The 14920-nt window shown below is 46.2% G+C and overlaps 1 protein-coding gene across 3 annotated transcripts in view; it reads right to left on the reverse strand.

The window, feature by feature from the left end:
• The window catches only part of LOC130113920 (ras association domain-containing protein 8), a 32415-nt gene that overhangs the window by 12650 nt on the left and 4845 nt on the right, over window positions 1–14920 (reverse strand). For all 3 annotated transcript variants that reach the window (XM_056281625.1, XM_056281624.1, XM_056281623.1), the window contains exons 2-3: window positions 9257–9458; window positions 5116–5909 (exon numbers count right to left, since the gene is read on the reverse strand). In XM_056281625.1, coding sequence (XP_056137600.1) covers window positions 5116–5909; window positions 9257–9359 — 897 coding nt within the window. In that variant the 5' untranslated portion in view covers window positions 9360–9458. The remainder of the gene's footprint in view (window positions 1–5115; window positions 5910–9256; window positions 9459–14920) is intronic.

The following is a 14920-nucleotide window of genomic DNA, read 5'->3' on the forward strand; positions in this document are numbered from 1 at the left end:
TCCACACCCTCCAAACACGAAACCCTGACCCTCTCCATGCCCTCCAAACACGAAACCCTGACCCTCTCCACGCCCTCCAAACACGAAACCCTGACCCTCTCCACGCCCTGCAAACACGAAACCCTTACCCTCTCCACACCCTCCAAACATGAAACCTTGATCCTCTCCACGCCCTCCAAACATGAAACCCTGATCCTCTCCATGCCCTCGAAACGCGAAACCCTGATCCCCTCCACGCCTCCAAACGCGAAACCCTGATCCTCTCCATGCCCTCCAAACGCGACCCTGATCCCCTCCACGCCTCCAAACATGAAACCCTGACCCTCTCCATGCCCTTCCAACACAAAACTCTGACCCTCTCCACGCCCTCCAAACTCGAAACCCTGACCCTCTCCATGTCCTCCAAACACGAAACCCTGACCCTCTCCACGCCCTCCAAACACCAAACCCTTACCCTCTCCACGCCCTCCAAACATGAAACCCTGACCCTCTCCACGCCCTCCAAACACCAAACCCTGATCCTCTCCATGCCCTCCAAACATGAAACCCTGATCCTCTCCATGCCCTCCAAACATGAAACCCTAATCCTCTCCATGCCCTCCAAACATGAAACCCTGACCCTCTCCACGCCCTCCAAACATGAAACCCTGACCCTCTCCACGCCCTCCAAACACCAAACCCTGATCCTCTCCATGCCCTCCAAACATGAAACCCTGATCCTCTCCATGCCCTCCAAACATGAAACCCTAATCCTCTCCATGCCCTCCAAACATGAAACCCTGACCCTCTCCATGCCCTGCAAACACAAAACCCTGACCCTCTCCACGCCCTCCAAACACGAAACCCTGACCCTTTCCATGCCCTCCAAACACGAAACCCTGTTTCTCTCCATGCCCTACAAACACGAAACCCTGATCCTCTCCATGCCCTACAAACACGAAACCCAGATCCTCTCCACGCCCTCCAAACACGAAACCCTGACCCTCTCCATGCCCTCCAAACATGAAACCCTGACCCTCTCCACGCCCTCCAAACACCAAACCCTTACCCTCTCCATGCCCTCCAAACACGAAACCCTGATCCTCTCCACGCCCTCCAAACACAAAACCCTGATCCTCTCCACGCCCTCCAAACACGAAACCCTGACCCTCTCCACGCCCTGCAAACACAAAACCCTGACCCTCTCCACGCCCTCCAAACACGAAACCCTGACCGTTCCATGCCCTCCAAACACGAAACCCTGTTTCTCTCCATGCCCTCCAAACACGAAACCCTGATCCTCTCCACGCCCTCCAAACACGAAACCCTGATCCTCTCCATGCCCTCCAAACACGAAACCCTGACCCTCTCCACGCCCTCCAAACACCAAACCCTTACCCTGTCCATGCCCTCCAAACACAAAACCCTGACCCTCTCCACGCTCTCCAAACACGAAACCCTGACCCTCTCCATGCCCTCCAAACACGAAACCCTGACCCTCTCCACGCCCTCCAAACACCAAACCCTTACCCTCTCCATGCCCTCCAAACATGAAACCCTGATCCTCTCCATGCCCTCCAAACACGAAACCCTGACCCTCTCCATGTCCTCAAAACATGAAACCCTGACCCTCTCCACGCCCTCCAAACACCAAACCCTTACCCTCTCCACGCCCTCCAAACACGAAACCCTGATCCTCTCCATGCCCTCCAAACAGTAAACCCTGATCCTCTCCATGCCCTCCAAACATGAAACCCTGACCCTCTCCATGCCCTCCAAACACGAAACCCTGATCCTCTCCATGCCCTCCAAACATGAAACCCTGATCCTCTCTATGCCCTCCAAACATGAAACCCTGATCCTCTCCATGCCCTCCAAACACGAAACCCTGACCCTCTCCATGTTCTCCAAACATGAAACCCTGACCCTCTCCACGCCCTCCAAACACCAAACCCTTACCCTCTCCATGCCCTCCAAACATGAAACCCTGATCCTCTCCATGCCCTCCAAACACGAAACCCTGACCCTCTCCATGTCCTCAAAACATGAAACCCTGACCCTCTCCACGCCCTCCAAACACCAAACCCTTACCCTCTCCACGCCCTCCAAACACGAAACCCTGATCCTCTCCATGCCCTCCAAACAGTAAACCCTGATCCTCTCCATGCCCTCCAAACATGAAACCCTGACCCTCTCCATGCCCTCCAAACACGAAACCCTGATCCTCTCCATGCCCTCCAAACATGAAACCCTGATCCTCTCCATGCCCTCCAAACATGAAACCCTGATCCTCTCCATGCCCTCCAAACACGAAACCCTGACCCTCTCCATGTTCTCCAAACATGAAACCCTGACCCTCTCCACGCCCTCCAAACACCAAACCCTTACCCTCTCCACGCCCTCCAAACACGAAACCCTGATCCTCTCCATGCCCTCCAAACACAAAACCCTGACCCTCTCCATGCCCTGCAAACACAAAACCCTGACCCTCTCCATGCCCTCCAAACACGAAACCCGGATCCTCTCCATGCCCTCCAAACATGAAACCCTGATCCTCTCCATGCCCTCCAAACATGAAACCCTGACCCTCTCCATGCCCTCCAAACACAAAACCCTGACCCTCTCCACGCTCTCCAAACACGAAACCCTGACCCTCTCCATGCCCTGCAAACACAAAACCCTGACCCTCTCCATGCCCTCCAAACACGAAACCCGGATCCTCTCCATGCCCTCCAAACATGAAACCCTGATCCTCTCCATGCCCTCCAAACATGAAACCCTGACCCTCTCCATGTCCTCCAAACACAAAACCCTGACCCTCTCCACGCTCTCCAAACAAGAAAACCCTGACCCTCTCCATGCCCTCCAAACATGAAACCCTGACCCTCTCCATGCCCTGCAAACACAAAACACTGACCCTCTCCACGCCCTCCAAACACGAAACCCTGACCCTTTCCATGCCCTCCAAACACGAAACCCTGTTTCTCTCCATGCCCTCCAAGCACAAAACCCTGACCCTCTCCAAACACGAAACCCTGACCCTCTCCATGCCCTCCAAAAACGAAACCCTGATTCTCTCCACTCCCTCCAAACATGAAACCCTGATTCTCTCCACGTCCTCCAAACATGAAACCCTGACCCTCTCCACGCCCTCCGAACTACCCTGCAGTGTCTGTTTGGCTTTTAATGTTCCTTCCCGATGCTTTCACTTTGAGATGTATTTGTAACCAGAAGTGTTATTAATAAAACCTGTCATCATTATTATCATCATTATTATTATCATTAGAATTATTATTATTTCTTTCACGTTTCCTGTTTTACATCCTGTAGAGCCGGGTCTAAACTATGGACCTGAAGCACTATAGAGCAGATGTCACTTGATTGACAGTACTCGTCGTAATATGTGGGCTGTTCTGAGTAGGGCGATCTTTTGGACTGCACAGATGTTGATGTTACCTGGGATACAGTTGGTGAACTTTTCCTTATTATCATTATTACTATTATCATTATTGTTATTATTATCATCATTATTATCATTATCATTACTATCATGATCGTCATTATTATTATAATATTACCATTATCATTATTATCATTATCATTATCTTATTAGTATAAATGCCCTTAAAGAACTGACAACAAAAAGCTACAGCTCTGAAGAGTTACATGCAAAGAAATGTCCTTCATATCTGTGAATGTTCTCATTCATTCAGGTCATAGTTATCCAAACGAGTTGAATCAAGTGCAACTGGACTTGGTATATATCCGTGAAGACGTTTCGCCTCTCATCCAAGAGGCTTCCTCAGTTCGTGCCTTTCTGGCTAGACCAAGCTAGTCTGACTGGCTGGTGATGAAACTCCACCTATCTCCAACTTACAATGCCGTCCTTTCATCTCTACCCAGGAGACTCAAAAGCTTAGCCTCCAAGAACAACAGTCGGTCACTAACGGCTCCAACGACTCATGACCACTGAATGGAGCACTAACGAAGTCGAAACTAACACCTCCAACGACTGTCATTGCTAAACATCGGAACACAAAAGAGCCATTGACATCAATAGCTCTGATAACGACTACAAAGAGGATAAATATCTGAGTCTCATCACCAGCCAGTCAGACTAGCTTGGTCTAGTCAGAAAGGCACGAACTGATGAAGCCTCTTGGATGAGAGGTGAAACGCCTTCACGGATATATAACCAAGTCCAGTTGCACTTGATTCGGGTCCTTCTTCATACTTTCCATCAACAGATGCTGCAGTATCAATAGAAAAGTCTCAGCTTTAACTATTTATTCTTCTTGGTGGGGAAAGTACTGGCAAAACAGAACAGGTGACTCAGTTTAGTTTCAAATGGACCTTTAGGATTTGGAGCTCAAACACAACTGATATTACTAGTCTTTTTTTTGGGGGGGGGGTTCCCCCTTTTTCTCCTCAATTGTATCCAGCCAATTACCCCACTCTTCCGAGCCGTCCCAGTCGCTGCTCCACCCCCTCTGCTGATCCAGGGAGGGCTGCAGACTACCACATATCTCCTCCGATACATGTGGAGTCACCAGCCGCTTCTTTTCACCTGACAGTGAGGAGTTTCACCAGCAGGACGTAGTGCGTGGGAGGATCACGCTTTTCCTACAGAGAATCACGCTAAAAAGAAACAAAATTTCGTTTCTTTTGTGTCAAGTACACGACAGAAATGACAATAAATTGTTCTTGAGTCTTGATCCTCCCAGTTCCCCCTCCCCCCCAAACAGGCGCCACGACCGACCAGAGGAGGTGCTAGTGCAGCAACCAGGACACATACCCACATCCAGCTTCCCACCCGCAGACACGGCCAATTGTGTCTGTAGGGACACCCGACCAAGCCAGAGGTAACACGGGGATTCGAACCGGCAAGCCCCGTGTTGGTAGGCAAGGGAATAGACTGATATGCTACCCGGATACAATTACCAATTTTACCATAGGTATAAGAATGTTAAAAGACAAACAACAATCTTCAGGGTTGTAGCCTTAAGTAATTTTCTCTCAGGTAATCATATTTTACTTTTCCTGATAAAGCCTACAAAAGTTTTTTTCCTAGGAGTCTTACCTCCTCATTCTAAACCTTTAAGAGTCTTCAAACTGACAAAATATAATATAACACACCTGCACGCGAGCAATTTTCTCCTCGATCTCCATTTCACAGCCCTGCAGACGACCACGGAGCTCCTGCAGCCTCTCCTCCAGCTGCCTTTCACTTTCTAGCTCAATCTGCAACTCACTAGCCCAGAACTCCTCTTCCTCCATCTCCACCTCATTCTTTCTCAGACGTCTCTCCAGCCTTAATATCTCCTCCACGAGAGCTCCTTCTCCTCCACCTGTGTCTGCTCCACCTCTCCCCCCTCGTCCGTTACCCCAGGTCTGCAGCTCAGCCTCATAGGCCTCCAGCCTTTTCTCCAGCACGTTGAGAGTCTCTCTCTGCAGACCAACCAGCCTGACCAGGTCTTCCATGCGACAAGCCCACAGCCCAGGAGAGACGGCCCCTGTGGAAACTGCCACACGGTGTAGGTTTCCCCCATTGCCCAGGAGCAGTCTTCGTTTGGTCTCTACCTCTCCTACCCTTCCGCCACTCAGGATGTCCCTGAGGCCCCGGGGTCCACCAGTAAAGGTTAGAGACTTGCGTCGCGGCTCACGGCGGCGTAGGGAACGGTCGTTGGGGTGACGGAGCTTTGCGAGGGGTGGAAGGCTCTGCCGGTGCAGCCCACGTTCGGGGCCCCTGAGAGGGGGTCCTTCTGAAGGGGGCCGTTCAGTCAGGGAGGGGCCTGTGCGATGAAGGATCAGCTGGACGTCACCGGCATACTGGCCCCAGGTGTTAAGGGAAACCACAGGGCTCTCATGGGGGGCTAGGTGGCGCTCTGTGTCCCGCCATTTTTCTACCAGAGTGTATCTCCCAGTACGACCTGAAAAAAAAAAAAGATATTCCATTATACGCACTATGAAATCTTGCTCTTTATAGAATGGCCTCTTATTTGAAGGAACTCTAACTAGCTCTTCAGTAGGAACATGCAGACCGAACAACTATCTGGCACTTCTAACACACCAACGCCTGTATGCACAAGACTGAGAAAAACAAAAGCATTGGTCGTGACTTATGGTCATCAAACACTGCATTTTTCACTATAGAAAAAAAAAATGAGAGGAAGCGGTTCAGTGGCAATATTTTTTTTTTTACTCGGAAAAGGAAAGGGGGATGAGTCAGACTTTCCCTGCTGCTGTTCACGTTGTGGGAAGTGATGTAAATACAGTCTGCTCCACTACTGCCGTCACCCAAGGAGTCATATGGAAAGGGGGCGAGCTTAGATCCCAACCAAGCACTACAAACTGGCTTGGGACTGAACCTCTGTAGACACCATGCCCCCACATCCCATATGTAAAGCAGGGAGGACAGATATTTGCTCGCCTCATATGGGGGTAATTTTATTAAACCGGTATTGTGGAACGTGTTACTCCAGCCCTCCATTTCAAAAGCAGGTTGATGAAACAAGAAACATGTGCTTACATTTAACCTATGCACTTCTGTTTGGCATCTACTGAATGTAAATCTCATTTCTGACAGCTTTGTGACATAACTGAACAAGTCAGAAGAAAATATGTGTTTAGTAAAAACCAGCAACTTAAGTGAAAACTTGAATATTGTATGCTGAGTATTTGTCTGATATTACATGTATGTATGCTGGCTAGTGAAAAAACCTGAAGGGACAGAAACAACCTGCAGGGACAGAAGCTCGATGCTTATTTGTATCAAGAATGTGGTGACATTTCAGACATCTGTCAGCCAAAACAGGCGCCAGTTTGATTAATGGCTGACAGATTAATGATGAAAATTCAAACCAATAATACCCTGCGCTAAACTAAGCCTGACAAGATATACTTCAGAGTAGCTGTGTCTGCACACAGTTGACAACTTGCATCTTTACCTTGCCACTCTAAAAGGTTTTGCTGTGTTGGTAGTACATCATACATTGCTCCGATAATGGATTTAATGAGAGTTGCCGCCATGGTCCACAGTTCGCACCAGCCAATCCTTCCTCCTCTCTATATCATTCAAATCCATTCACTGACCTTGCTTTGCCTGTGAAGCTGCCCTTGCATGCCTATCAGCATCCTCCTGCCACCAAATCTGAACAACAAACATTTGCCCTCTGTCCAACAATGTACACTTACTCCAAGACTTCCATGCATCTCCTGACCCAAACCCTGCTCTTCCCATTTTAACTTGCTATGTTTTCACTTCGTTCAAGTGCCCCCTGGGCACACTGGACTCCTCTTTCAGTTTCCATTTCCTCCCTGCTTTCACCTGCGATGCTGTAGCCTTAACCACCAAGTCCCTAGAGTAAGACAGCCACCTCCAGCCTCATCTTAGCAAGCTTGAATTCCTCTGTCAACAAACTAGTCAATGGCAATTCCAAAAATCCCTCACCAGTAATCTCATATACTGTCAACAGTCACATGGTGCATGGTAACAATCCAAATTGCAAGCACAATTTCAATTTGCCAGGCAAAAATTACCCACCAAAGCTTGATACCTTGCATAAAGACCTTTCTCATCCTGCAGCCTTGCCTCTTATTGCTTAAGGACGAACTACACCAGCTACCTAGACTCTTGACAGGTTTCTCTATTATAGAGGGGATGATTTCATCAGGCTGAAAGCTGAATGCACTACTCACTCTCCAATGACCTTTTTACTCCTAGATTTACTAGGCTGACTTTCATCATTGCCCATCTTAGGTTGTAATTCAACTTTGCCAATAGCCTGTGTGTACATGGAGTTGTAGTTGTACCTTTGGTCATGTCATCCATGTACTCTCTGATGGTGTGGGGCCATCACAGAGAGAGATGCACCCCTCTGCAACTTCTCAACACCAACAACCCACTTGGATGCTCTAATTTTCACCTCCATGGCCATGGTAAAAGCTAGAGGTGAAATAGTGCAATTTACCATTTTCCCTATCACTAGCTGCTGCCATGTACTCTCTCGTGGTAAAGCAAAACTTAATATGATGAAGATATGCTCTGACTAATGGTGTCAGGGACCTGAAAGAAACTGAATGCCTTCCACAAAAGGTTATGTGGCACAGAGCTAATGGCATTTGCAAGATACAAAAACAAAACAAGGAAATATCTCTCCCTGAGAACTCTGGAATTCCTGCTGTCTGCACCGAGGTGTCTATTAACTTATTTACCTTTAGATATGCCACCAACCTCCTTGATATTACTCTAATGAAGACCTTCCCTTCCACACTAAGAATACAAGTAGGTCTAAACTGTCAAATCCCCACTGCATCCTCCTTTGGTATAAAAATATCCAACCAACAGCACCATATATTGACGCTATTGACAAAGTGTCAATATATCGACGTGGAAAGTAGCCTTCAACATCTGTATAGAGACACAGTGGGTGTTCTATAGACCACAGTGTGAAACTTAAGCCATGATTTTTGAATATTACATACAACATTAGGTACACACACACACACACACACACACACACACACACACACACACACACACACACACACACACACACACACACACACACACACACACATTCATACCTAGGGACAATTTAGTACAGCTGAGTCACCTGACCTACATGTCTTTGGATTGTGGGAGGAAACCGGAGCACCCGGAGGAAACCCATGTAGTCACGGGAAGAACATGCAAACTCTACACAGAGGACAACCCAGGATGACCCCCAAGATTGGACTACCCCAGAGCTCAAAACCCAGGACCTTCTTGCTGTGAGGCAACCGCACTAACCACTGCGCCACCCTAAAATAACCCAATGAGTATATTTAATTTGATAAAAGCCAATGGGCAGAAAGAAGGTCACTGTTGTTCTTGTTTAGTTGTTGCAAGAATTTCGGTTATAAAGATGGAAGTTGATTTGCAACGGAATAAAAAAATTAAACCTGCAAGGGAACAAAAAATGGCTGCTTTCAGTAGGCATAACATTTCCTCACACACAATAGGGAATGCTGACAACCATCAAATACCAACATCTTATCATTAGCAATTTATTTATTCAGATTTCCTCATGATTGTTGCTAAATAACTGAAGCTAACCTGTTAATTTTTGACACTATACTTCTATTCTGGGAGTATACTGTGATTTATTTTTAGTTGTTTGCCACGTCCTCATGCAACTGGAGAATATATAACTATCAGCATAAATCCCTTACATGTCTGCAAACTGTTTTCACCTCAAGGGTTCTGGTTGAGGCTTCCCTGTGGAAGATGACGTACCTATTGCCTGGGCCAAAGCTATGACCACTTCCTGGCAGGTGGTAGCCTCAGTGACCCCACAAACAACCCTCTGGACTCCATCCACCCAGACCTTGAGCTCCATTTTGGGTCAGGTACGAGGAAGCCCTTTGTGCTGTGGTGGTCCCATCATTCCTGAAGGCTCCAGTGGTGCAGGACAGCTGCAGTCTCTTTGGCTACCTCACTAAGGAGGAAAAGATGGGGGGGAAAAAACAGGAAAATGTTAGCCAGGAGGGGCATTCACTCAAGGCCGGTGTTACTGTGCTTTGAGAGCTTATGTCTTTATATGTAGAAAGACAGACAATCTAAACCTGTGAGGAGGCCTACTAACACACGTAGCCAACTAAAACGGAAACATGCAAATTCATTACCAGATATAGCAACTGCAAATCCTATGGAAAGAAAATGCAACTGATATTTTCAGCAAGTAGTTGAAAGAAAAGGACAACTCAGTTGAGAAAGAACTAGTCCAGCCATGCATACCAGGACCAGCTGGCTATAACACTGTTTTTCTGTCTCTTCTCTGGATAGGTACATGTCTGTTAGGGGGGCAGGAAGAGTCTGCCAGCAGTTATTCTTGAGCCAAGTTCCTGTTTTTGTGTGGAGAATCTCACGAAGATAGTGAGGAGAGAGCAGGAAAATTGAGTAAGTTAAACAGAGAAGAGGACAGGAAAACGAAGGAAACACAGAAAGAAGGACAAGTTAGTAGAACAGAAAGAGAACAGGAAAGGATCATGATAAGGGGGAGTGGACTAGAGATTGTTGATGTCTATCATTCTCCTGTTGTGTGGTAAATGTGGAGACTTGTGTGAAAACCAAAGACAAGGCAGAAATGTCATCACTGAAATGGCCCTCTAAAGAATATATTCTGTCCAAAGGCATTTAGGGGCGATACACAGAATCTGTGAAAAAAAAGAAAAAAGAAAAAAAAAGAATAGGTAGTTCTGCTTTTCTTTTGTAAGTCAAATGTGGTTAATTAAAGGCACAACCCATCAGAAAATATCTTAAAATGTCCAAAACTTCTCTACTCATCTTGTCAAGCAGTCAGCTAGTATTTTACTGCTCAACTATATCATTATTTGCAGTGATTTTCTTACTTTGGTGCGTTTAGCATCCATCCATCCATTATCCAAGCCACTTATCCTAATTAGGGTCACTGGATGCTGGAGCCTATCCCAGCATTCATTGGGCGGCAGGCAGGGAGACACCCTGGACAAGCCGCCAGGCCATCACAAGGCTGACACATTCACACCTAGGGACTTTAGTGTGGCCGATTCACCCGACCTACATGTCTTTTTGATGGTAGGGGAAACCGGAGCACCCAGAGGAAACCCACGCAGACACGGGGAGAACATGCAAACTCCACACAGAGGACGACCTGGGACGACCCCCAAGGTTGGCCTACCCCAGGGCTTGAACCCAGGACCTTCTTGCTGTGAGGTGACCGCACTAACCACTGCGCCACAGTGCCGCCAGTTTCAAAACGTCAATATTTCATAAATCGCAGACCTCTAAAGCCTAAAGGTTGTTTCAAAAACGTACATATGTGAACCTTAGAGGGATATTCCTTGAATCCACATGATCGAGGTCTGCAGATGACAGGATTTTGTCACTATTTGCTATGAAGCAAACGAGTCATAGACTGATATTGGATCACTGTTCTACTAGACTGTTTCTGCTCAGTGCAACTGGTATTCTGTCGCTGATGCTGGTCTTTGTACAGTTATTAAAATTTCACATCAAGGAAACTTCATCATCTCATCCATGCTGCTATTACCTGAATAGGGCTGGTTATGGATTTTGTGCGAGTGCTTTCACCGGAGTTTAATTGGGGTTACTCAGCTTATACTCGGCATGTTGCTGTTGCCAGCTTTAACCCATTTCCTGCCTCTTTTCAACGCAAGTATGAACTTGATCAAAACACTTCCTGACTCCATAGTGGGGTAGCATCGGCAGTCAGTTCTTTGCTGGGAGAGTCCCAGTGATCACGCAGCAACAGGCTGCCCTGAGGTGGAGCTCAATCAAGGAAGAGAATGGTACTCCCCTGCCCAACAACCATTTATTGAAGGTGTGACCCATCAGGCTGCTGTTCCGGATGTACCCCAACTTGAAATAGCTAGCTGCATTTCTAGCTCTTGAAGGTCTGGATGATGATTGCTTGACAGTGGTTGCCTGTAGTACTTTGCTACAGCTTGAAGCCCAGCACCACAGAGGGAATTAAACCTACCCTCCTCCTTGCAGCCTTTGTCCTGTGCTCCTTGGAAACAGATCTGTCTTCCAAAGTCCTATCTTCCCGTGCTTTTCCTAACTCTCTGCCAGCTAACGCTCATCTCCATGCCCCTCTTGTCCCTGACCTGGCTTTAACTCCTACATTCCCTCCATCAACATTACTAATTATATCAACTGTGCTCTGATCATTGGTAGCTCTATGGTGATGAATGTCTCCATGCCCTGTTTTTTTGCCACGTGTAATATCTCCTTGGTGCTTGGGTTGTGGACTTGCAGTGGATATTGCCTACCATTGTGGACAAGCACTCAACTAATCGACACATCATTTTCTGTACTGGCACAGATAGGGCTGGGTGTTTGAATTGCATCAATTCTGATCGCAGTCCGGTTCCGGTTCTGCTTATTGAATGCATTTGTTACTGAATCCTGGTTCCAATTCACAACATATTTTTGGAGAGAAAGAAACCAAAATGTTTCAGAAGCAAAAACTACTTTTGCTCTTATTCTTTACTCTTACTCTTTTTATGCTGCAAGTGACATAAGGTCAGTTCCTTCATTTTGGTAAAATATTTACATAAATAACAGCAGGATATAAACAGCCAAAATATTCTGTAAAGAGCAGGGTATCAATCATTAGTTTTTCCTACCTCAATGACAGTGACCTAACTGTTGAGAAGCAAATCTTGTCACCACTGTGATATTCATTCAGTCTCTGTACTCATCTGTCTCTTCATTATAATGATGAACGGAGTATCGCTACCCACATATCTCTGGAGATAAACTTAAGGAGGCGTGAATATTGCACTATGAACAATAATCGAAGAGAAATATAGAATTTAGACATCATTCCCCATCTTGACATATAAAAGTAGGACGTCTGCTGTTAACACTAACTGAATCTGGGGCTTTATGATACTGAGAACATAGAAAACAGTGCATACTGCAGTACATGCTTCAGCATATCAGAGGTGCTTCTGCTTCAGCATATTGGAGGTGCTTCTTCCCTTACTTGAAATTATCTTACTGCATTGACTGCAGTTTGTTGTATTGGTGTTTTATTTAGTCAAGCTTGGACAGACTGGCTTTAGAGTGTTTGCTCCAGTGTGCAGTAAACAGTCTACATGCTGTGCTGACATACGACAAAATGAGTGATGGACATGTTAGGTCAGCAGGTCATGAAGATGACAAAAACTTTCTAGAGGCTTTTTTTAAATTAATGAATGCATTCACCAGGTTTGTGAACATGACTTAAACTAAGCTGTCAGGATAATTGGTGCTTGTAAATTAACCCTTCGTAAAAGATCATGGTCTCTGGCCCCCTCTGAACCTACCAGAGAGGCATTAAGTCATGGGCTGGGCTTTTCCCCTGAATCACACTTTGTTCAAATACCTGTGGATCACCACTCACATTCGCTATGTGAGTGATTTGGATATATTTGGGGTGAGACTTTATCTATTGAAACAGCATAGTCTCCAACCAAGTAGGTTCTGGGTCTGCTTTAAACTGGTTCTGTTCAAACCCACCAAATATTTTTGTCTATTGATGACCCTGCCGCCACTTTATCTCTGACTAAGGGTGGTGTCCCTCAAGGTTACATTTTGGGGAAAATGTTATTCTCTTTCACATGCTTCCCCTCAGCCACATAATTTGTCATCATAGCATCTGAATTTTACAGAAAGTGGAACTAAATACATAGTTTTATCTCACCTTTCATTAGCTCCTTTTACACTCTGCTGTAAAGCTTTTAACAAGAACCATGGAGCGGGAACATTTCACCCCTATTTTAGCTTTCATTCATCGGTTGCCTATTTTAGAATTGGTTTTAAGATTTTAATTATTACTTTTAAGGCACTTCACGGTATGGCTCTTAGCTATTATTATCGTTAAGATGACATTTTGTGCAACTGTCATTTTGTATAAAATGCAGAGGCATTGATCAAACACAATGTACCTGCATACAATAAACATCCATCCATCCATCATCCAAACTGCTTATCCTGCTCTCAGGGTCACGGGGATGCTGGAGCCTATCCCAGCAGTCATTGGGCAGCAGGCGGGGAGACACCCTGGACAGGCCGCCAGGCCATCACACTCACACACACACACACACACACACACACACACACACACACACACACACACACACACACACACACACACTTTGGGACAATTTAGTATGGCCAATTCACCTGACCTACATGTCTTTGGACAGTGGGAGGAAACCGGAGCACCCAGAGGAAACCCACGCAGACACGGGGAGAACATGCAAACTCCACACAGAGGACAACCTGGGACCACCCCGGGGCTCGAACCCAGGACCTTCTTGCTGTAAGGCGACCGTGCTAACCACTGCGTCACCATGCGCCCTACAATAAACATACTATGGAGAAATATTTTGCCCCAAATGAATATCTAGCATCCAGCCAAACATGATGAATTCCACAAAAAAACAAAACAAAAAAAAACCAACAACAATATTCAAAGTAAGGTGGACTGTATTGTTCACCAAGAAAAAACATTTGTCATCACAAATGTAGGCAACACACTGTCACCCTTCTTGAAAACTAATAGTCATAGGCATCTGTCCAGGTCTCTATTGCCCACTAGGGTTTCAACCTTCACAGTGTAATTCTGAGGCAAAAGGTCTCAATTTTCTGTTAACCCCCTAAGTACCCCATCACCATCTCATCTCACCTCATCCCACCGCTCATATTTCCTATCCACATTCTCAATGTCATCCACCACAACCTAGCATGTCCTGCACACCACCCAACGATTTGCTAAATATGGCAGATCAGAGACATAAAGCAGTTCAGCAGGATATAATTTGAAAGGCCAAAGCAGAACCCTAGGCAGGGCTTTCAAAGAATAGCCTTTGTTTTCAGATATTTAAGGACTCCACTTTAAATGTGATTGTATTGTATGTGTGGTATAGTATTTGCAATGCATGACTGCATGCGTGTCCACTTTTAATTTTGTGTATTTCAGGACACTATATGTGTAGACAGATGTTTGAAAGTGTCACCTCTCTACTCTTGGCACATTTTCAGCTGGTCAGAAAGGGATTTTGTCCTTCATCCACACTGTCCTTAAATGGCAGTAAGGACTGAGGGATGGAAGGGAACAAGTGACGAGTCACGCACAAAGCAGACTCTGCAGGATTTTTCTGCAGTGACCCGAAACACTGCCACCATTTTGTTGAACCTTTTTTCCAAGGGGGTTTGAAAAGAGAAGTAGGGGCTGAATGGGTTCTGATGCAAAGCAGGCATGGTAGATTAGCCAGAGGGAAGGTTGCGATTCAATGGGGGGGGGGGGGTGTACCACAGAGTACAGGACATAGAAACAAGGCTGCTCAACTACTAATTTTCCAGGTGGAATGTGTTTTTATCAAAATTCAAGTAAGAAGAAAACCTGCA

The sequence above is a fragment of the Lampris incognitus genome, chromosome 6 (assembly GCF_029633865.1).
Source record: "Lampris incognitus isolate fLamInc1 chromosome 6, fLamInc1.hap2, whole genome shotgun sequence".
NCBI lineage: Eukaryota > Metazoa > Chordata > Actinopteri > Lampriformes > Lampridae > Lampris > Lampris incognitus.